Below are 22,846 nucleotides of genomic sequence, written 5' to 3'. Positions count from 1 at the left end.
TGCGCCCCCCCCCCGCTGCTATGGCAACCGACCCGGTAAATTGCCGGGTCGGAAAGCCAGCAGAGGGGAGCAAATGCCGGATCCCACCCGGTAAGGACACGTTTCTTTTACCGGGTGGGATCCTGCATTTGCGATGTGAAAGCGGTAAAAGTGTGTGTTCATTCACACAATTAATTTATGTTTCATATACACCTTATACACACAGCCTGAAGGTCATTTAATACAATATTTTAATAACTTTGTGTATTAAACAGTTTGTGTACATTGAGTCATCGAAAAACAAAGGTTTCACTATCTCACTCTCATTCAAAAAAGTCCGTATTTCGGAATATTCCGTATTTCTGAATATTTGGATATAGGATACTCAACCTGTATATACAGTTGTGCTCATAAGTTACATACCCTAGCAGAATTTGTGATTTTCTGGCCATTTGTCAGAGAATATGAATGATAACTCACAAACTTTTCTTTCACTCACGGTTAGTGGTTGGGTGAAGCCATTTATTATCAAACAACTGTGTTTATTCTTTTTAAATCATAATGACAACAGAAACTACCCAAATGACCCTGATCAAAAGTTTACATATAACGTTTACATCAGATCTGATACCTCTGAGGAAGTCCCAGCATGAAAAAACGGGACGAAACGCGTTAGGTACCTACGGGTTCTACGTTCTCCTGCTTGATTGACAGATAAGCATGCATATTTTGATTTAAATTGTACGAGTCCATTTTTGTGGTTTATTGTCTCATTAAATGTGTAAAAACGTTATTACACTATCAGAGTTTTTTTCTCCCTTGGGAGTACTTTCTAGTTTTAAGGTATTCTGGTCTATTGGGTATTTGCTGGCTCCATCCGGTTATATGATACCTGTATAAACGTAAGTGCTGCCATGGTACTTTAAATAAGAATTTACTTACCGATAATTCTATTTCTCATAGTCCGTAGTGGATGCTGGGACTCCGTAAGGACCATGGGGGAATAGCGGCTCCGCAGGAGACTGGGCACAAAAGTAAAAGCTTGAACTAGCTGGTGTGCACTGGCTCCTCCCCCTATGACCCTCCTCCAAGCCTCAGTTAGGATACTGTGCCCGGACGAGCGTACATAATAAGGAAGGATATTGAATCCCGGGTAAGACTCATACCAGCCACACCAATCACACCGTACAACCTGTGATCTGAACCCAGTTAACAGTATGATAAACGAAGGAGCCTCTGAAAAGATGGCTCACAACAATAATAACCCGAATTTTGTAACAATAACTATATACAAGTATTGCAGACAATCCGCACTTGGGATGGGCGCCCAGCATCCACTACGGACTATGAGAAATAGAATTATCGGTAAGTAAATTCTTATTTTCTCTAACGTCCTAAGTGGATGCTGGGACTCCGTAAGGACCATGGGGATTATACCAAAGCTCCCAAACGGGCGGGAGAGTGCGGATGACTCTGCAGCACCGAATGAGAGAACTCCAGGTCCTCCTCAGCCAGGGTATCAAATTTGTAGAATTTAGCAAACGTGTTTGCCCCTGACCAAGTAGCTGCTCGGCAAAGTTGTAAAGCCGAGACCCCTCGGGCAGCCGCCCAAGATGAGCCCACCTTCCTTGTGGAATGGGCTTTTACAGATTTTGGCTGTGGCAGGCCTGCCACAGAATGTGCAAGCTGAATTGTACTACAAATCCAACGAGCAATCGTCTGCTTAGAAGCAGGAGCACCCAGCTTGTTGGGTGCATACAGGATAAACAGCGAGTCAGATTTCCTGACTCCAGCCGTCCTGGAAATATATATTTTCAGGGCCCTGACTACGTCCAGTAACTTGGAGTCCTCCAAGTCCCTAGTAGCCGCAGGCACCACAATAGGCTGGTTCACGTGAAACGCTGAAACCACCTTTGGGAGAAATTGAGGACGAGTCCTCACTTCTGCCCTATCCGTGTGAAAAATCAGGTAAGGGCTTTTATAAGATAAAGCCGCCAATTCTGAGACACGCCTGGCTGAAGCCAGGGCTAACAGCATTACCACCTTCCATGTGAGATATTTTAATTCCACAGTGGTGAGTGGTTCAAACCAATGTGATTTTAGGAACCCCAAAACCACATTGAGATCCCAAGGTGCCACCGGGGGCACAAAAGGAGGCTGTATATGCAGTACCCCTTTGACAAACGTCTGGACTTCAGGCACAGAAGCCAGTTCTTTTTGGAAGAAAATCGACAGGGCCGAAATTTGAACCTTAATGGACCCTAATTTTAGGCCCATAGACAGTCCTGTTTGCAGGAAATGTAGGAAGCGACCCAGTTGAAATTCCTCTGTAGGGGCCTCTTTGGCCTCACACCACGCAACATATTTTCGCCAAATGCGGTGATAATGTTTCGCGGTTACATCCTTCCTGGCCTTTATCAGGGTAGGGATGACTTCTTCTGGAAAGCCTTTTTCCTTCAGGATCCGGCATTCAACCGCCATGCCGTCAAACGCAGCCGCGGTAAGTCTTGGAACAGACAAGGTCCCTGCTGGAGCAGGTCCTTTCTCAGAGGTAGAGGCCACGGGTCCTCCGTGAGCATCTCTTGAAGTTCCGGGTACCAAGTCCTTCTTGGCCAATCCGGAACCACGATTATAGTTCTTACTCCTCTCCTTTTTATGATTCTCAGTACTTTTGGTATGAGAGGCAGAGGAGGGAACACATACACTGACTGGTACACCCATGGTGTTACCAGAGCGTCCACCGCTATTGCCTGAGGGTCCCTTGACCTGGCGCAATATCTGTCTAGTTTTTTGTTGAGACGGGACGCCATCATGTCCACCTTTGGTTTTTCCCAACGGTTTACCATCTCTTGGAAGACTTCTGGATGAAGTCCCCACTCCCCCAGGTGAAGGTCGTGTCTGCTGAGGAAGTCCGCTTCCCAGTTGTCCACTCCCGGAATGAACACTGCTGACAGTGCTATCACATGATTCTCCGCCCAGCGAAGAATCCTTGCAGCTTCTGCCATCGCCCTCCTGCTTCTCGTGCCGCCCTGTCTGTTTACGTGGGCGACTGACGTGATGTTGTCCGATTGGATCAATACCGCCTGACCCTGAAGCAGGGGTTTTGCTTGAGTTAGGGCATTGTAAATGGCCCTTAGTTCCAGAATGTTTATATGAAGAGATGTTTCCATGCTTGACCACAAGCCCTGGAAATTTTGTCCCTGTGTGACTGCTCCCCAGCCTCTCAGGCTGGCATCTGTGGTCACCAGGATCCAATCCTGAATGCCGAATCTGCGGCCCTCTAGTAGATGAGCACTCTGCAGCCACCACAGAAGAGACACCCTTGTCCTTGGCGACAGGGTTATCCGCTGATGCATCTGAAGATGCGATCCGGACCATTTGTCCAGAAGATCCCACTGAAACGTTCTTGCATGGAATCTTCCGAAAGGAATCGCTTCGTAAGAAGCCACCATTTTTCCCAGGACCCTCGTGCACTGATGCACTGACACCTGTCCTGGTTTTAGGAGATTCCTGACTAGCTCGGATAACTCCCTGGCCTTCTCCTCTGGGAGAAACACCTTTTTCTGGACTGTGTCCAGAATCATTCCTAGGAACAGGAGACGTGTCGTTGGAATCAGCTGCGATTTTGGAATATTTAGAATCCACCCGTGCTGACGTAACACTAACTGAGATAGTGCTACTCCGACTTCTAACTGTTCCCTGGACCTTGCCCTTATCAGGAGATCGTCCAAGTAAGGGATAATTAAAACGCCTTTTCTTCGAAGAAGAATCATCATTTCGGCCATTACCTTGGTAAAGACCCGAGGTGCCGTGGACAATCCGAACGGCAGCGTCTGAAACTGATAATGACAGTTTTGTACTACAAACCTGAGGTACCCTTGGTGAGAAGGGTAGATTGGGACGTGGAGATAAGCATCTTTGATGTCCAGAGACACCATATAGTCCCCTTCTTCCAGGTTTGCTATCACTGCTCTGAGTGACTCCATCTTGAATTTGAACCTCTTTATGTAAGTGTTCAAGGATTTTAGATTTAAAATTGGTCTCACCGAGCCGTCCGGCTTCGGTACCACAAACAGCGTGGAATAATACCCCTTTCCCTGTTGTAGGAGAGGTACCTTGATTATCACCTGCTGGGAATACAGCTTGTGAATGGCTTCCAAAACTGCCTCCCTGTCGGAGGGAGACTTTGGTAGAGCAGACTTCAGGAACCGGCGAGGGGGAGACGTCTCGAATTCCAGTTTGTACCCCTGTGATACTACCTGCAGAATCCAGGGGTCCACTTGCGAGTGAGCCCACTGCGCGTTGAAATTTTTGAGACGGGCCCCCACCGTGTCCGAGTCCGCTTGTAAAGCCCCAGCGTCATGCTGAAGACTTGGCAGAAGCAGAGGAGGGCTTCTGCTCCTGTGAAGAGGCTGCCTGGTGCAGTCTTTTTCCTCTTCCTCTGCCCCGGGGCAGAAATGAGTGGCCCTTTGCCCGCCTGTACTTATGGGGACGAAAGGACTGAGTTTGAAAAGACGGTGTCTTTTTCTGCTGAGAGGTGACCTGGGGTAAAAAGGTGGACTTTCCGGCCGTTGCCGTGGCCACCAGGTCCGATAGACCGGCCCCAAATAACTCCTCCCCTTTAAACGGCAATACTTCCATATGTCGTTTGGAATCCGCATCCCCTGACCACTGTCGCGTCCATAACGCTCTTCTGGCAGAAATGGACATAGCACTCACTCTTGATGCCAGGGTGCAAATATCCCTCTGTGCATCACGCATATATAGTAATGCATCCTTCAAATGCTCTATAGTTAGTAATATACTGTTCCTATCCAGGGTATCAATATTTTCAGTCAGGGAATCCGACCACGCAACTCCAGCACTGCACATCCAGGCTGATGCGATTGCTGGTCGCAGTATAACACCAGTATGTGTGTATATACCCTTCAGGATATTTTCCAGCCTTCTATCCGCTGGTTCTTTGAGGGCGGCCGTATCAGGAGACGGTAACGCTACTTGTTTAGATAAACGTGTGAGCGCTTTATCTACTCTAGGGGGTGTTTCCCAACGCGCCCTAACCTCTGGCGGGAAAGGGTATAGTGCCAATAATTTATTAGAAATTAGCACTTTTTTATCGGGGGAAACCCACGCTTTATCACACACCTCATTTAATTCATCTGACTCAGGAAAAGCTACTGGTAGTTTTTTCACTCCCCACATAATACCCTTCTTTGTGGTACTTGTAGTGTCAGAAATGTTCAATGCCTCCTTCATTGCCGTGATCATGTAACGTGTGGCCCTACTGGACATTACGTTTGTCTCCTCACCGTCGACACTGGACTCAGTATCCGTGTCTGGGTCTGTGTCGACCCACTGAGGTAACGGGCGTTTTATCGCCCCTGACGGTGTCTGAGACGCCTGGACAGGCACTAATTGATTTGTCGGCTGTCTCATGTCGTCAACAGTTTTTTGTAAAGTGCTGACATTGTCACGTAGTTCTTTAAATACAACCATCCAGTCAGGTGTCGACTCCCTAGGGGGTGACATCACTAATACAGGCAATTGCTCTGCTTCCACATCATTTTCCTCCTCATACATGTCGACACAATCGTACCGACACCCAGCACACACACAGGGAATGCTCTGATAGAGGACAGGACCCCACTAGCCCTTTGGGGAGACAGAGGGAGAGTTTGCCAGCACACACCAGAGCGCTATATATATATCAATAGGGATAACCTTATATAAGTGTTACTCCCTTTTATAGCTGCTGTTTATAATTTAGCTGCCAATAGTGCCCCCCCTCTCTCGTTTTTACCCTGATTCTGTAGGGACTGCAGGGGAGAGTCAGGGAGCCGTCCTTCCAGCGGAACTGTGAGGGAAAATGGCGCTTGTGTGCTGAGGAGATAGGCTCCGCCCCTTCACGACGGCCTTATCTCCCGCTTTTTTCTGGAAAACTGGCAGGGGTTAAATACATCCATATAGCCCAGGAGCTATATGTGATGTATTTCTTTTGCCATCCTAAGGTATTTCTGTTTTTATTGCGTCTCAGGGCGCTCCCCCCCAGCGCCCTGCACCCTCAGTGACCGGAGTGTGAAGTGTGCTGAGAGCAATGGCGCACAGCTGCAGTGCTGTGCGCTACCTTAGTTGAAGACAGGAACGTCTTCTGCCGCCGATTTCACCGGACCTCTTCGTTCTTCTGGCTCTGTAAGGGGGCCGGCGGCGCGGCTCCGGGACCCATCCAGGCTGAACCTGTGATCGTCCCTCTGGAGCTAATGTCCAGTAGCCTAAGAAACCCAATCCACTCTGCACGCAGGTGAGTTCGTTTCTTCTCCCCTTAGTCCCACGATGCAGTGAGCCTGTTGCCAGCAGGACTCACTGAAAATAAAAAACCTAAAATAAACTTTTACTCTAAGCAGCTCAGGAGAGCCACCTAGCATGCACCCTTCTCGTTCGGGCACAAAAATCTAACTGAGGCTTGGAGGAGGGTCATAGGGGGAGGAGCCAGTGCACACCAGCTAGTTCAAGCTTTTACTTTTGTGCCCAGTCTCCTGCGGAGCCGCTATTCCCCCATGGTCCTTACGGAGTCCCAGCATCCACTTAGGACGTTAGAGAAATTTAGTTTGGTGCTACACCTTCATAATTGGTAAATAAGCACAATTACCAGAAGGGTATTGGTATAGTAACCACCTTTGCACAAACTAAGCACTATTTCCACTTTATTGCACGTTTTTTTGCACTATATTTATACACACAGCACAGCGTCACTTTAGCTAGATATGTGCACTACACTGATCTACTGTTTTCCATTACCCCCTGCGTGAGGAATATCATGCTGATATCCGGGTGGATATAAGAGGAGGAGGAGAATAAGGAGGGAGACATTCAAAGAAAATTGCGAGAAGTGATTACTCATTTGTGTGTCAGGTACGCATATCTTGTTACTACTTAAGGATACCTTGTTATTATAGAACACTGAAGGTGCAGCCGATTTACCACCTAACAATATATATATATATATAAATATATATATATCTATTTAGTGATAAGATGAAAAATGCTAAGAAAATAAGAAGGAGATAGTGGATTCAATTATGTACATCTATGACACGTAGATCTGGGATAGTTAGGCCAAACTTGTGATTTTTACAAAAAAGCACTATAATTAATAATTTCATTGAGGCCGTGCGGAGTTACTGTGTTGAGCCTGAAAGTCCACTCACTCTCCTTTTGTAAGAGTGTTTTAGTAATGGTCAGTTTCACTGTTTCCAGGTCAAATGCCTTGAGACCCTTATTTGAGCCCGCATAGGCTTTCAAAAAGTGTCTGGCAACTGATGTTAGGTTTTTAATTTTTTAGTGGTTTGTTATGGCATTTCTTATGTTCCCTGCGTGTTCCAATATTCTGTTTCAATTTGCGTGATGTCATGCCAACATATCTTAACCCGCACGGACATCTCAGACAGTAAATTACTCCCATTGTAATGCAGTTGAAGAATTTATTAATTTCAATCTTCTTGCCAAACTTATCTGTTACCTTATCTATTTTTGTCATATGGCAGCAGGCTTTGCAATTGCCACATGGGAAAGTACCCATGTGGCATGCCAGGGATCAATTTGTAACACTACGTATCAAGGCACACAGTTTGAGAAGTGCTGTACTAGAGGATTCCTCATTATGTCGACTTTGCAAATTATACAAGACCCATTCAGAGAAAAGCAAACATCTGTTTGCTTGTAAAAAGCTTATTTAAAAACAATGGGCTCTATTGTTAGACACCAGTGGGTAAAAGGCCCAAGTGTATACTCACACAGTAGTTATGTACTTTTGTGTGCACTTTCACTCCTGAAAGAAACTGAAGCCCAGATTTATCAAGCCTTGGAGAGTGATAAATTGCACGGTAATAACGTAGCAGCCAATCCGCTCCTAACTGCCATGTTACAGGCTGTGTTTGAAAAAATAAGATTTTAAACCTACCGGTAAATCTTTTTCTCGTAGTCCGTAGAGGATGCTGGGACTCCGTAAGGACCATGGGGATAGACGGGTTCCGCAGGAGACATGGGCACTTTAAGAAAGACTTTGACTCTGGGTGTGCACTGGCTCCTCCCTCTATGCCCCTCCTCTAGACCTCAGTTAGAGAAACTGTGCCCAGAGGAGACGGACAGTACAAGGAAAGGATTTTTGTAATCCAAGGGTAAGATTCATACCAGCCACACCAATCACACCGTATAACTTGTGATATTATCTAGTTAACAGTATGAAGAACAACATATCATCGGCCCAAAACCGATGAAACTATAACATAACCCTTATGTAAGCAATAACTATATACAAGTCTTGCAGAAGTAGTCCGCACTTGGGACGGGCGCCCAGCATCCTCTACGGACTACGAGAAAAAGATATACCGGTAGGTTTAAAATCTTATTTTCTCTAACGTCCTAGAGGATGCTGAGACTCCGTAAGGACCATGGGGATTATACCAAAGCTCCCAAACGGGCGGGAGAGTGCGGATGACTCTGCAGCACCGATTGAGCAAACAGGAGGTCCTCCTCAGCCAGGGTATCAAACTTGTAGAACTTTGCAAAGGTGTTTGACCCCGACCAAGTAGCAGCTCGGCACAGCTGTAGTGCCGAGACCCCTCGGGCAGCCGCCCAAGACGAGCCCACCTTCCTAGTGGAATGGGCCTTAACCGATTTTGGCAACGGCAATCCTGCCGTAGAATGCGCCTGCTGAATCATGTTACAGATCCAGCTAGCAATAGTCTGCTTTGAAGCAGGGCCGCCAACCTTGTTGGCTGCATACAGGACAAACAGTGCTTCCGTTTTTCTGATCCTAGCCGTTCTGGCCACATAAATTTTCAAAGCCCTGACCACATCAAGGGACTCGGAATCCTCCAAGTCACGTGTTGCCACAGGCACGACAATAGGTTGGTTCATATGAAAGGATGAGACAACCTTAGGCAGGAATTGAGGACGGGTCCGCAACTCCGCTCTATCCATATGGAAAACCAGATAGGGACTTTTATGTGATAAAGCCGCCAATTCCGAAACTCGCCTAGCCGAAGCCAAGGCTAACAACATGACCACTTTCCAAGTGAGATATTTCAACTCCACTGTTTTAAGTGGTTTAAACCAATGTGACTTAAGGAAACTTAACACCACGTTAAGGTCCCAAGGCGCCACCGGAGGTACAAAAGGAGGCTGAATATGCAGTACTCCCTTCACAAAAAAGTCTGTACTTCAGGTAAGGAGGCCAATTCCTTTTGAAAGAAGATGGATAAGGCCGAAATCTGAACCTTAATGGAGCCTAATTTTAGGCCCAAATTCACTCCAGTTTGTAGGAAGTGAAGAAAACGGAATAGATGGAATTATTCCGTAGGAGCATTCCTGGCCTCACACAAAGAAACATATTTTCGCCATATTCGGTGATAATGTTTAGACATCACGTCCTTCCTAGCCTTTATTAGCGTAGGAATGACCTCATCCGGAATACCTTTTTCCGCTAGGATCCGGCGTTCAACCGCCATGCCGTCAAACGCAGCCGCGGTAAGTCTTGGAACAGACAGGGACCTTGTTGTAACAGATCCTGCCTTAGAGAAAGAGGCCACGGATCTTCTGTGAGCATTTCTTGCAGATCCGGATACCAGGTCCTTCGTGGCCAATCTGGAATAATGAGAATTGTTCTCACTCCTCTTTTTTTTATTATCCTCAACACCTTGGGTATGAGAGGAAGATGAGGAAACACATATACCGACTGGAACACCCACAGTGTCACTAGGGCGTCTACAGCTATCGCCTGAGGGTCTCTTGACCTGGCGCAATACCTTTGTAGCTTTTTGTTGAGACGGGATGCCATCATGTCTATTTGGGGTAGTCCCCACCGACTTGTAATCTGCGCGAAGACTTCCTGATGAAGTCCCCACTCTCCCGGATGCAGATCGTGTCTGCTGAGGAAGTCTGCTTTCCAGTTGTCCACTCCCGGAATGAACACTGCCGACAGAGCGCTTACATGATTCTCCGCCCAGCGAAGAATTTTGGTGGCTTCCGCCATGGCCACTCTGCTCCTTGTGCCGCCTTGGCGGTTTACATGAGCTACTGTGGTGATGTTGTCTGACTGGATCAGAACTGGTCGATTGCGAAGTAAGATCTCCATTTGACATAGGGCGTTATATATGGCCCTTAGTTCCAGGATGTTGATGTGAAGACAAGTCTCTTGACTGGACCAAAGTCCTTGGAAATTTCTTCCCTGTGTGACTGCTCCCCAACCTCGGAGGCTCGCGTCCGTGGTCACCAGGATCCAGTCCTGAATGCCGAACCTGCAGCCCTCTAGAAGGTGAGCACTGTTTAGCCACCACAGGAGAGATACTCTGGCCGTGGGGGAAAGGGGATCCGCTGATGCAATTGCAGATGCGACCCGGACCATTTGTCCAATAGGTCCCATTGGAAGGTCCTTGCATGGAATCTGCCGTATGGAATGGCTTCGTATGGTGCCACCATCTTTCCGAGAACTTGAGTGCAATGATGTACTGACACTTGATTTGGTTTCAGCAGGTTCATGACTAGAGTCATGAGTTCCTGAGCCTTTTCCGTCGGAAGAAAAACCCTTTTCTGGTCTGTGTCCAGAATCATGCCCAAGAAGGGCAGACGAGTTGTAGGATTCAGCTGCGACTTTGGAATATTAAGAATCCAGCCGTGTCGCTGTAACACATTCAGTGAAAGTGATACGCTGTTTAGCAACTTCTCCCGTGATCTCGCTTTTATGAGGAGATCGTCCAAGTACGGGATAATTGTGACACCCTGCTTGCGCAGGAGCACCATCATTTCCGCCATTACCTTGGTGAAAATTCTCGGGGCCGTGGAAAGCCCAAACGGCAACGTCTGAAATTGGTAATGACAATCCTGTACCGCAAATCTCAGGTACGCCTGATGAGGAGGATATATGGGGACATGCAGGTATGCATTCTTTATGTCCAGAGATACTAAAAAATCTCCCCCTTCTAGGCTGGCGATGACCGCCATGAGCGATTCCATCTTGAACTTGAACCGTTTTAAGTAAAGGTTAAGGCAGGGGTGGCCAACCAGTCAGAGACAAAGAGCCAAGAAATCTTGTTAGGTACATCAAAGAGCTTCGAGCCAAAGGCGCACTTGCAAAAATGGGGTGTGACCTTGTGCCTGCTAGGCCACGCCCCTGGTATAAAATACATTGAAAAAGCCAGATCCAACATAAAATACAATGAAAAAGCCACTTCTATATCAAATAATTGAAAAAGCCAGATCCGCATAAAATATATTGAATAGCCAGATTCACATAATACACTTCAGTTCCCCATATGTCACTCCAGCCAGCACCCGCCTGTGTCACTCCAGCCAGCACCCTCCTGTGTCACTCCAGCCAGCACCCGCCTGTGTCACTCCAGCCAGCACCCGCCTGTGTCACTCCAGCCAGCTCCCTCCTGTGTCACTCCAGCCAGCACCCTCCTGTGTCACTCCAGCCAGCACCCGCCTGTGTCACTCCAGCCAGCACCCGCTTGTGTCACTCCAGCCAGCTCCCCCTTGTGTATTTGGCTCCCTCAGTTCTCAGTCTACGTAGAGCTGCTGCATGTCTGGCTGGAGTGCAGCGGTTTACAGATCTCTTGTGGTCACATGACTTTGAGTGTTGGGAGCCACATTTGAATGAAGAAAGAGCCGCATGTGGCTCAAGAGCCACGCGTTGGCCACCACTGGGTTAAGGGATTTTAAATTTAAAATGGGTCTGACCGAACCGTCCGGTTTCGGAACCACAAACAGAGTTGAGTAGTACCCCTGCCCTCTTTGAAGCAGGGGAACCTCTACCACCACTTGTTGAAGACACAATTTGTGAATCGCATGTAACACTATCTCCCTTTCCAGGGGTTGTTTCGGTAGGGCCGATTTGAAAAAACGGCGAGGAGGCACTTCTTCGAATTCCAGCTTGTAACCCTGGGAAACTATTTCTATTGCCCATGGATCCACCTGTGAGTGGACCCAGACGTGGCTGAACAGTCGAAGACGTGCCCCCCACAGGAGCTGACTCCCTCAGGGGAGCCCCAGCGTCATGCGGTGGATTTTGCAGAGGCCGGGGAGGACTTCTGTTCCTGGGAACTAGCTGTGGTATGCAGCTTTTTCCCTCTGCCCTTACCTCTGGCAAGAAAGGACGATCCACGTGCTCTTTTGCTTTTATTGGAACGAAAGGACTGCATTTGATAATGAGGCGCTTTCTTAGATTGTGAGGGAATATATGGCAAAAAATTTGATTTACCTGCCGTAGCCGTGGAGACGAGGTCCGAGAGTCCCTCTCCAAACAATTCCTCACCCTTGTAAGGCAACAACTCCATATGTCTCTTGGAGTCGGCATCACCAGTCCACTGTCGGGTCCATAAAACACGCCTAGCAGAAATAGACATAGCGTTTATCCTGGAACCCAGTAAACTAATGTCTCTTTGAGCATCCCTCATATACAAGACCGCATCTTTTATATGCCCCAGGGTCAATAAAATGGTATCCTTATCAAGATTCTCAATATCCGTTGATAAGGAATCTGTCCAAGCTGCTACAGCACTACAAACCCAGGCCGACGCAATAGCCGGTCTGAGTAACGTACCAGAATGTGTGTAAACGGACTACAGGGTAACCTCCTGTTTGCGGTCAGCAGGATCCTTGAGGGTAGCCGTATCTTGGGATGGAAGCGCTATCTTTTTTGATCAGCGCGTCAAGGCCTTGTCCACCCTAGGGGAGGATTCCCACCGTATCCTGTCCTGCGACGGGAAAGGATACGCTGTTAGGATCCTTTTGGGAATCTGCAGTTTTTTGTCTGGAGTTTCCCACGCTTTTTCACATACTTCGTTCAGCTCATGTGAGGAGGGAAAGGAGACCTCAGGTTTCTTTCCTTTATACATGTGTACCCTCGTGTCAGGGACAGGGGGTTCCTCAGTGATATGCAACACATATTTTATTGCGATAATCATATATCGAATACCTTTAGCCACCTTTGGCTGTAATTTTGTATCATCGTAATCGACACTGGAGTCTGAATCCGTGCCGGTATCCGTGTCAACTATTTGGGATAGTGGGCGCTTCTGATACCCCGAAGGTCCCGGCGACATAGGGACAGGCATGGGTTGACTCTCTGACTGTGCCCCAGCTTCGGCTTTGTCTAGCCTTTTGTGCAATAAATTAACATTTGCACTTAAAACATTCCACATATCCATCCAGTCCGGCGTCGGCACCGCCGACGGAGACCTAACATTCATACACTCCCCCTCCTCCTTAGGTGAGCCCTCAACCTCAGACATGTCGACACACACGTACCGACACACCACACATACACAGGGAAGCTCTTTTTTGAAGACAGGTTCCCCACCAGGCCCTTTGGAGAGACAGAGAGAGAGTATGCCAGCACACACCCCAGTGCTATATGACCCAGGAAAAACACAGTAAATTAATGTTTACCCAGCAGCGCTGTTTTATGTATCTGCGCCAATTATGTGCCCCCCCCTCTACTTTAAAACCCTCTGTCACCGTGTGTCAAGCAGGGGAGAGTCCGGGAAGCTTCCTCTCAGCGGAGCTGTGGAGAAAAAATGGCGCTGGTGAGTGCTGAGGGAGAAGCCCCGTCTCCTCGGCGGCGGGCTTCTGTCCCGCTCAATTTTTTTAATACATGGCGGGGGCTCTTTGTATACATCTACAGTGCCCAGCTGTACATGTATATATATCTGTGCCATAAGAGAGGTTCATATTGCTGCCCAGGGCGCCCCCCCCCCCCCCCCCCCCCCTGCGCCCTGCACCCTTACAGTGACCGGAGTGTGTGAGGTGAAGGGGAGCAATGGCGCACAGCTGCAGTGCTGTGCGTTACCTCATTGAAGATTCAAGTGTCTTCTGCCGCCTCAGATTGGTCTTTTCCTCACATACTCACCCGTCTTCTTTCTTCCGGCTCTGCGAGGAGGACGGCGGCGCGGCTCTGGCACGGACGGCGAGGGTGAGACCTGCGTACAAATCCCTCTGGAGCTAATGGTGTCCAGTAGCCTAAGAAACAGAGCCCTGAACTCAGAGAAGTGGGTCTGTTTCTCTTTCCTCAGTCCCTCGATGCAGGGAGTCTGTTGCCAGCAGGATCCCTGAAAATAAAAAACCTAACAAAATGCTTACTTACAGGAAACTCAGGAGAGCTCCTGAAATGCACCCAGTCTCCACTGGGCACAGTATCAAACTGAGGTCTGGAGGAGAGGCATAGAGGGAGGAGCCAGTGCACACCCAGAGTCAAAGTCTTTCTTAAAGTGCCCATGTCTCCTGCGGAGCCCGTCTATCCCCATGGTCATTACGGAGTCCCAGCATCCTCTAGGACGTTACAGAAATGAGAGTTAGGAGCCGATTGGTTGGTACTTTATCACTGTGCAATTTATCACTATCCAAGGCTTGGAAAATCTGGGCCTTAATCACTTGCGGAGCTAGATAAAACATATATACGGTACCTGCGAATAAATCTTTCAGTTGTTAGTACCAGAAGAACACTAGACATTTTATATTTTAGGCCATTTACCTGGTTTCAGGAGATGGGTATGCGTGAAAGGGCTGGGTTGCCCTAGGGACCTTTTTGGAAAGTTGAAATGCTGCTGAGATTCCACTGAAAATATTTGTCTCACACAAGAAATACAAGCTATAAAAAGAGAAAGACAGGCATACCAAGTGTAAGTTGTAACTATATACACCAGTTCTGTTATTGTATTAAACAGAATGTAGTCATTACCAAAACTCAGAAAATATAAAGTTATCACAAACAACTTGTCAAATGTGTTAAACTATAATATGAATATCCATTATTTTAATATAGATTGTTATACCTTTTAAAGGAAATACAAATCTTAATTTTTTTTATTAATTCCAGAATACATCAGAATTTGGCAGTTATGTACACAGGAAGTGTTAACTTTTTTAATAATTTGAGACCATTTTAATTTGATTTGATTACCAATTGCCATCATTTTAAATTTAAATTGTAGAACTTTAAATTTCTTCAACAGGGTGTGCTAGCTCCTCCCCTCTATGCCCTCCCCTACAGCTCAGTTTAGAAAAATGTGTCCTCAGGAGAGGACGCACACACTGGACCTCCAGAGAGTTTCTCTTCAGTTTAGTTTCTGTTTGTTATTTTCAGGTAAGCTGTTTGGGCAACAGCTTACCTGCACCAAGGAACAATAGAGGGGATCGACACTGGCCTCGTTTAGAGTCGGATCCCGCTGACAGGACAACGGTCCTGAGGGCCAGTGTACCGCAGGCATTGCTCTCTTGTGCATACACCCGCAGCACGCCGCACACCCCCAGTACAGAGCCTGAAGGTCTCGACAGAGTGGTAAGTGACAACCGGGGACTCCTGTTTGCGGAATGAACGTGGGGCGGGATACGGACACCCCTGGAGGTGATCCCATAACCCCCCAGCGTAGACTGGCAACGATAGTGAAAAATAAGAATTTACTTACCGATAATTCTATTTCTCATAGTCCGTAGTGGATGCTGGGGACTCCGAAAGGACCATGGGGAATAGCGGCTCCGCAGGAGACTGGGCACAAAAGTAAAAAGCTTTAGGACTACCTGGTGTGCACTGGCTCCTCCCCCTATGACCCTCCTCCAAGCCTCAGTTAGGATACTGTGCCCGGACGAGCGTACACAATAAGGAAGGATTTTGAATCCCGGGTAAGACTCATACCAGCCACACCAATCACACCGTACAACTTGTGATCTGAACCCAGTTAACAGCATGATAACAGAAGGAGCCTCTGAAAAGATGGCTCACAACAACAATAACCCGATTTTTGTAACAATAACTATGTACAAGTAATGCAGACAATCCGCACTTGGGATGGGCGCCCAGCATCCACTACGGACTATGAGAAATAGAATTATCGGTAAGTAAATTCTTATTTTCTCTAACGTCCTAGTGGATGCTGGGGACTCCGAAAGGACCATAGGGGATTATACCAAAGCTCCCAAACGGGCGGGAGAGTGCGGATGACTCTGCAGCACCGAATGAGAGAACTCCAGGTCCTCCTCAGCCAGGGTATCAAATTTGTAGAATTTAGCAAACGTGTTTGCCCCTGACCAAGTAGCTGCTCGGCAAAGTTGTAAAGCCGAGACCCCTCGGGCAGCCGCCCAAGATGAGCCCACTTTCCGTGTGGAATGGGCTTTTACAGATTTTGGCTGTGGCAGGCCTGCCACAGAATGTGCAAGCTGAATTGTACTACAAATCCAACGAGCAATCGTCTGCTTAGAAGCAGGAGCACCCAGCTTGTTGGGTGCATACAGGATAAACAGCGAGTCAGATTTTCTGACTCCAGCCGTCCTGGAAACATATATTTTCAGGGCCCTGACTACGTCCAGCAACTTGGAATCCTCCAAGTCCCTAGTAGCCGCAGGCACCACAATAGGCTGGTTTAAGTGAAATGCTGAAACCACCTTAGGGAGAAATTGAGGACGAGTCCTCAATTCTGCCCTGTCCGTATGAAAAATTAGGTAAGGGCTTTTATAGGATAAAGCCGCCAATTCTGAGACACGCCTGGCTGAAGCCAGGGCTAACAGCATTACCACTTTCCATGTGAGATATTTTAAGTCCACAGTGGTGAGTGGTTCAAACCAATGTGATTTTAGGAATCCCAAAACTACATTGAGATCCCAAGGTGCCACTGGAGGCACAAAAGGAGGCTGTATATGCAGTACTCCCTTGACAAACGTCTGAACTTCAGGAACAGAAGCTAGTTCTTTTTGGAAGAATATTGACAGGGCCGAAATTTGAACCTTAATGGACCCTAATTTGAGGCCCATAGACAGTCCTGTTTGCAGGAAATGCAGGAATCGACCCAGTTGAAATTCCTCTGTAGGGGCCTTCCTGGCCTCGCACCACGCAACATATTTACGCCAAATACGGTGATAATGCTGTACGGTTACATCCTTCCTGGCTTTGATCAGGGTAGGGATGACTTCATCCGGAATGCCTTTTTCCTTCAGGATCCGGCGTTCAACCGCCATGCCGTCAAGCGCAGCCGCGGTAAGTCTTGGAACAGACATGGTCCCTGCTGGAGCAGGTCCTTTCTTAGAGGTAGAGGCCACGGGTCTTCCGTGAGCATCTCTTGAATTTCCGGGTACCAAGTCCTTCTTGGCCAATCCGGAGCCACGAGTATAGTCTTTACTCCTCTCCTTCTTATGATTCTCAGTACTTTTGGTATGAGAGGAAGAGGAGGGAACACATACACTGACTGGTACACCCACGGTGTTACCAGAGCGTCCACAGCTATTGCCTGAGGGTCCCTTGACCTGGCGCAATATCTGTCCAGTTTTTTGTGAGGCGGGACGCCATCATGTCCACCTTTGGTTTTTCCCAACGGTTCACAATCATGTGGAAGACTTCTGGGTGAAGTCCCCACTCCCCCGGGTGAAGATCGTGTCTGCTGAGGAAGTCTGCTTCCCAGTTGTCCACTCCCGGAATGAACACTGCTGACAGTGCTATCACATGATTTTCCGCCCAGCGAAGAATCCTTGCCACTTCCGTCATTGCCCTCCTGCTTCTTGTGCCGCCCTGTCTGTTTACGTGGGCGACTGCCGTGATGTTGTCCGACTGGATCAACACCGGCTGACCCTGAAGCAGAGGTCTTGCCTGACTTAGGGCATTGTAAATGGCCCTTAGTTCCAGGATATTTATGTGAAGTGACGTTTCCATGCTTGACCACAAGCCCTGGAAATTTCTGCCCTGTGTGACTGCTCCCCAGCCTCTCAGGCTGGCATCCGTGGTCACCAGGACCCAATCCTGAATGCCGAATCTGCGGCCCTCTAGGAGATGAGCACTCTGTAACCACCACAGGAGAAACACCCTTGTCCTTGGAGACAGGGTTATCCGCTGATGCATTTGAAGATGCGATCCGGACCATTTGTCCAGCAGATCCCACTGAAAAGTTCTTGCGTGGAATCTGCCGAATGGAATCGCTTCGTAAGAAGCCACCATCTTTCCCAGGACCCTTGTGCATTGATGTACTGACACTTGGCCTGGTCTTAGGAGGTTCCTGACTAGGTCGGATAACTCCCTGGCTTTCTCTTCCGGGAGAAACACCTTTTTCTGTACTGTGTCCAGAATCATTCCTAGGAACAGCAGACGTGTCGTCGGAATCAGCTGCGATTTTGGAATATTTAGAATCCACCCGTGCTGTCGTAGTACTACTTGAGATAGTGCTACTCCGACCTCTAACTGTTCTCTGGACCTTGCCCTTATCAGGAGATCGTCCAAGTAAGGGATAATTAAGACGCCTTTTCTTCGAAGAAGAATCATCATTTCGGCCCTTACCTTGGTAAAGACCCGGGGTGCCGTAGACAATCCAAACGGCAGCGTCTGAAACTGATAGTGACAGTTCTGTACCACAAACCTGAGGTACCCTTGGTGAGAAGGGCAAATTGGGACATGGAGGTAAGCATCCTTGATGTCCAGAGACACCATATAGTCCCCTTCTTCCAGGTTCGCTATCACTGCTCTGAGTGATTCCATCTTGAATTTGAACCTTTTTATGTAAGTGTTCAAGGATTTCAGATTTAAAATAGGTCTCACCGAGTCGTCCGGCTTCGGTACCACAAACAGCGTGGAATAATACCCCTTTCCCTGTTGTAGGAGGGGTACCTTGATTATCACTTGCTGGGAATACAGCTTGTGAATGGCTTCCAATACCGCCTCCCTGTCGGGGGGAGACGTTGGTAAAGCCGACTTCAGGAACCGGCGAGGGGGAGACGTCTCGAATTCCAATTTGTACCCCTGGGATACTACCTGCAGGATCCAGGGGTCCACTTGCGAGTGAGCCCACTGCGCGCTGAAATTCTTGAGACGGGCCCCCACCGTGCCTGAGTCCGCTTGTAAGGCCCCAGCGTCATGCTGAGGACTTGGCAGAAGCGGGGGAGGGCTTCTGTTCGTGGGAAGAGGCTGTCTGCTGCAGTCTTTTTCCCCTTCCTCTGCCCCGGGGCAGATATGAGTGGCCTTTTGCCCGCTTGCCCTTATGGGGACGAAAGGACTGAGCCTGAAAAGACGGTATCTTTTTCTGCTGCGAGGTGACTTGGGGTAAAAAGGTGGATTTCCCAGCCGTTGCCGTGGCCACCAGGTCCGATAGACCGACCCCAAATAACTCCTCCCCTTTATACGGCAATACTTCCATATGCCGTTTGGAATCCGCATCCCCTGACCACTGTCGCGTCCATAATCCTCTTCTGGCAGAAATGGACATCGCACTTACTCTTGATGCCAGAGTGCAAATATCCCTCTGTGCATCTCGCATATATAGAAATGCATCCTTTAAATGCTCTATAGTCAATAATATATTGTCCCTGTCCAGGGTATCAATATTTTCAGTCAGGGAATCTGACCAAGCCACCCCAGCACTGCACATCCAGGCTGAGGCGATTGCTGGTCGCAGTATAATACCAGTATGTGTGTATATACTTTTTAGGATATTTTCCAGCTTCCTATCAGCTGGTTCCTTGAGGGCGGCCGTATCAGGAGACGGTAACGCCACTTGTTTTGATAAGCGTGTGAGCGCCTTATCTACCCTAGGGGGTGTTTCCCAACGCGCCCTAACCTCTGGCGGGAAAGGGTATAATGCCAATAATTTTTTTAGAAATTAGCAGTTTTTTATCGGGGGAAACCCACGCTTCATCACACACCTCATTTAATTCATCTGATTCGGGAAAAACTACGGGTAGTTTTTTCACACCCCACATAATACCCTTTTTTGTGGTACTTGTAGTATCAGAAATGTTCAAAACCTCCTTCATTGCCGTGATCATGTAACGTGTGGCCCTACTGGAAAATACGTTTGTTTACTCACCGTCGACACTGGAGTCAGTGTCCGTGTCTGTATCGACCTGAGGTAACGGGCGCTTTAGAGCCCCTGACGGTGTTTGAGACGCCTGTACAGGTATTAACTGATTTGCCGGCTGTCTCATGTCGTCAACAGTCTTTTGTAAAGTGCTGACACTATCACGTAATTCTTTCCATAAGACCATCCAGTCAGGTGTCGACTCCCTAGGGGGTGACATCACTAACACAGGCAATTGCTCCGCCTCCACACCATTTTCCTCCTCATACATGTCGACACAACGTACCGACACACAGCACACACACAGGGAATGCTCTGATAGAGGACAGGACCCCACTACCCCTTTGGGGAGACAGAGGGAGAGTTTGCCAGCACACACCAGAGCGCTATATATATATAGGGATAACCTTATATAAGTGTTTTTCCCTAATATAGCTGCTGTATATATTAATATGCCAATTTAGTGCCCCCCCTCTCTTGTTTTACCCTGTTTCTGTAGTGCAGGACTGCAGGGGAGAGTCAGGGAGCCTTCCTCCAACGGTGCTGTGAGGAAAAAATGGCGCCAGTGTGCTGAGGAGATAGGCTCCGCCCCCTTCTCGGCGGCCTTTCTCCCGCTTTTTTTATGGAAAAATTGGCAGGGGTTAAATGCATCCATATAGCCCAGGAGCTATATGTGATGTATTTTTTGCCAAAAAAAGGTGTTTTATTGCGTCTCAGGGCGCCCCCCCCAGCGCCCTGCACCCTCAGTGACCGGAGTGTGAAGTGTGCTGAGAGCAATGGCGCACAGCTGCGGTGCTGTGCGCTACCTTATTGAAGACAGGACGTCTTCTGCCGCCGATTTTCCGGACCTCTTCAGTCTTCTGGCTCTGTAAGGGGGCCGGCGGCGCGGCTCTGGGACCCATCCATGGCTGGGCCTGTGATCGTCCCTCTGGAGCTAATGTCCAGTAGCCTAAGAAGCCCAATCCACTCTGCACGCAGGTGAGTTCGCTTCTTCTCCCCTTAGTCCCTCGGTGCAGTGAGCCTGTTGCCAGCAGGTCTCACTGAAAATAAAAAACCTACTTTAAACTTTTACACTAAGCAGCTCAGGAGAGCCCCTTAGCCTGCACCCGTCTCGTTCGGGCACAAAAATCTAACTGAGGCTTGGAGGAGGGTCATAGGGGGAGGAGCCAGTGCACACCAGGTAGTCCTAAAGCTTTTTACTTTTGTGCCCAGTCTCTTGCGGAGCCGCTATTCCCCATGGTCCTTTCAGAGTCCCCAGCATCCACTAGGACGTTAGAGAAACAGGTGATTGTACCTGATTTAACACAGTTTGGGGACATTTGCCAGTATAAATATCAGCATAGTTCGGCGCCTTTGTAAGGGGTGTCGCTTCCTCAGAGCGGGACCAGCGGCTTCTTGGCGCCATTTCCTGCACACACAACGCTGCTGCAGGACTACCAGCTCCTCCAAGGGATCCTCCACGGCCAGACACTGGTACAGGGGTGTAGTTAAGGAGGAGAGCCCGCTGTGAGTCCTATATATTAGGCTCCTCAAACACTATATACCAAATTGCCTCACTTCTAACTATATCATTGTTAGTTCTCAGGCTGGTGCTGGTCCCTCCTCTCTGAGTATGTCCACACACACAATAGTCTGGGCAGGCTTGCTTGTACCTGTTGTTCTCTGTGTTTGTGTGTGAATGTAAATGTCCTCTATCAGCATGGTAAAAATGCTGTGTGCGCCGTTTGTCACACCAGGTTTTCCCCCTCCCCTGCAGATTCTCTCATGTGTGAGCAATGCAGTCAGCCCTCATAAGACAGTGGGGCTTTAGGGGGCGATTTGCAGGAGCCTGCCCACCTCAGCTCTATAAGATCTATGATGGCTGACATGTCAAAAGAACTGACTACTGCTAGACAAGAAAGGCAGCAGTTACAAAAATATATGTCTGCTCTGGCAAAAAATAGGGCAGACAGTAGACGTGTTTCCCCTCTATCAAATCCGTTACCCCAAAAAAGGGGATTACCTGATATCCTCTCAGAATCTGAGGAGGAAGTACCAGAGGTAGAGGAATGGGAAGAGCTGGAATCTAATACTGAATTAGATGATTCCTCTGCCGCACAAGGAGTAGACTTACTTATCATTGCTATAAGGGATGTCTTAAATATTCCTGGGAATGAGACAGATGTGCAGCAATCCTTTTTCTCATCACAGAAAAAGCTACAAGTCACATTTCCTGACTCTAAGGAACTGGATGATCTTTTTAGAGAGCCATGGGCAAATCCTGATATGAAATTCCAGGTCTCACTGCAGGCCATGATCTCCCTCCTTTGCTGGTTTCAATTCTCTAACATCTTGGAGGGGCGGAGCTTTGGGATCCAGGATTGGATTCTCTTGACCACAGATGCCAGCCTTCAGGGCTGGGGAGCGGTAACCCAGGGAAAACAGTTCCAGGGCCGGTGGTCACTCCTTGAAAGCAGCCTCCCTATAAACATACTGGAACTCAGAGCAATCTACAACTCTGCTACAGGCAGCTCATCTGCTCCAAGGCCTGGCCATTCAGGTACAGTCGGACAATGCCACGGCTGTGGCTTAGGTCAATTAGCAATGTAGAACGAAGAGAAGGGCCTGCATGAGGGAGTTATCCAAGATTCTCCACTGGGGCAAACAGAATGCAAGGGCAGTGTCGGCCATATTCATTCCAGGAGTCGACAACTTGGAAGCAGACTTCCTCAGCCATCACGACCTCCACCCAGGAGAATGGGGTCTTCACCCTCATGTGTTTCAACTGATAACAGATCTGTGGTGCTGCCCACAGATCGATCTGATGGCCTCTCGGCTCAACAACAAGCTTCAGTGCTATTGTTCCAGAACAAGGGACCCTCTGGCATCGGCTGGTGTACCTGTTTCCTCCGTTGCTCCCCAAGTTTCTAAAGTGAATCAAAAGAGAGGGAGCTCAGACGATTCTTATCTCTCCAGACTGGCTTCAGAGGGTTTGGTAAGCGTATCTTCTGGAAATGGCCATAGAAGACCCCAGGCCCCTACCGCTAAGGGAAGGTCTTCTACAA

The 22,846-nt window shown here is 48.3% G+C and overlaps 1 protein-coding gene across 5 annotated transcripts in view; it reads right to left on the bottom strand.

Moving 5' to 3' along the window:
• Positions 1 to 22,846, bottom strand: part of XPNPEP3 (X-prolyl aminopeptidase 3) — a 415,780-nt gene that overhangs the window by 347,039 nt on the left and 45,895 nt on the right. For all 5 annotated transcript variants that reach the window (XM_063940369.1, XM_063940372.1, XM_063940368.1 and 2 more), the window contains exon 2: positions 14,507 to 14,623. In XM_063940369.1, the coding sequence (XP_063796439.1) occupies positions 14,507 to 14,623 (117 nt within the window). The remainder of the gene's footprint in view (positions 1 to 14,506; positions 14,624 to 22,846) is intronic.

The sequence above is a fragment of the Pseudophryne corroboree genome, chromosome 9 (genome assembly GCF_028390025.1).
Source record: "Pseudophryne corroboree isolate aPseCor3 chromosome 9, aPseCor3.hap2, whole genome shotgun sequence".
Lineage (NCBI taxonomy): Eukaryota > Metazoa > Chordata > Amphibia > Anura > Myobatrachidae > Pseudophryne > Pseudophryne corroboree.
This window is presented reverse-complemented; position numbering and strand designations above follow the sequence as displayed.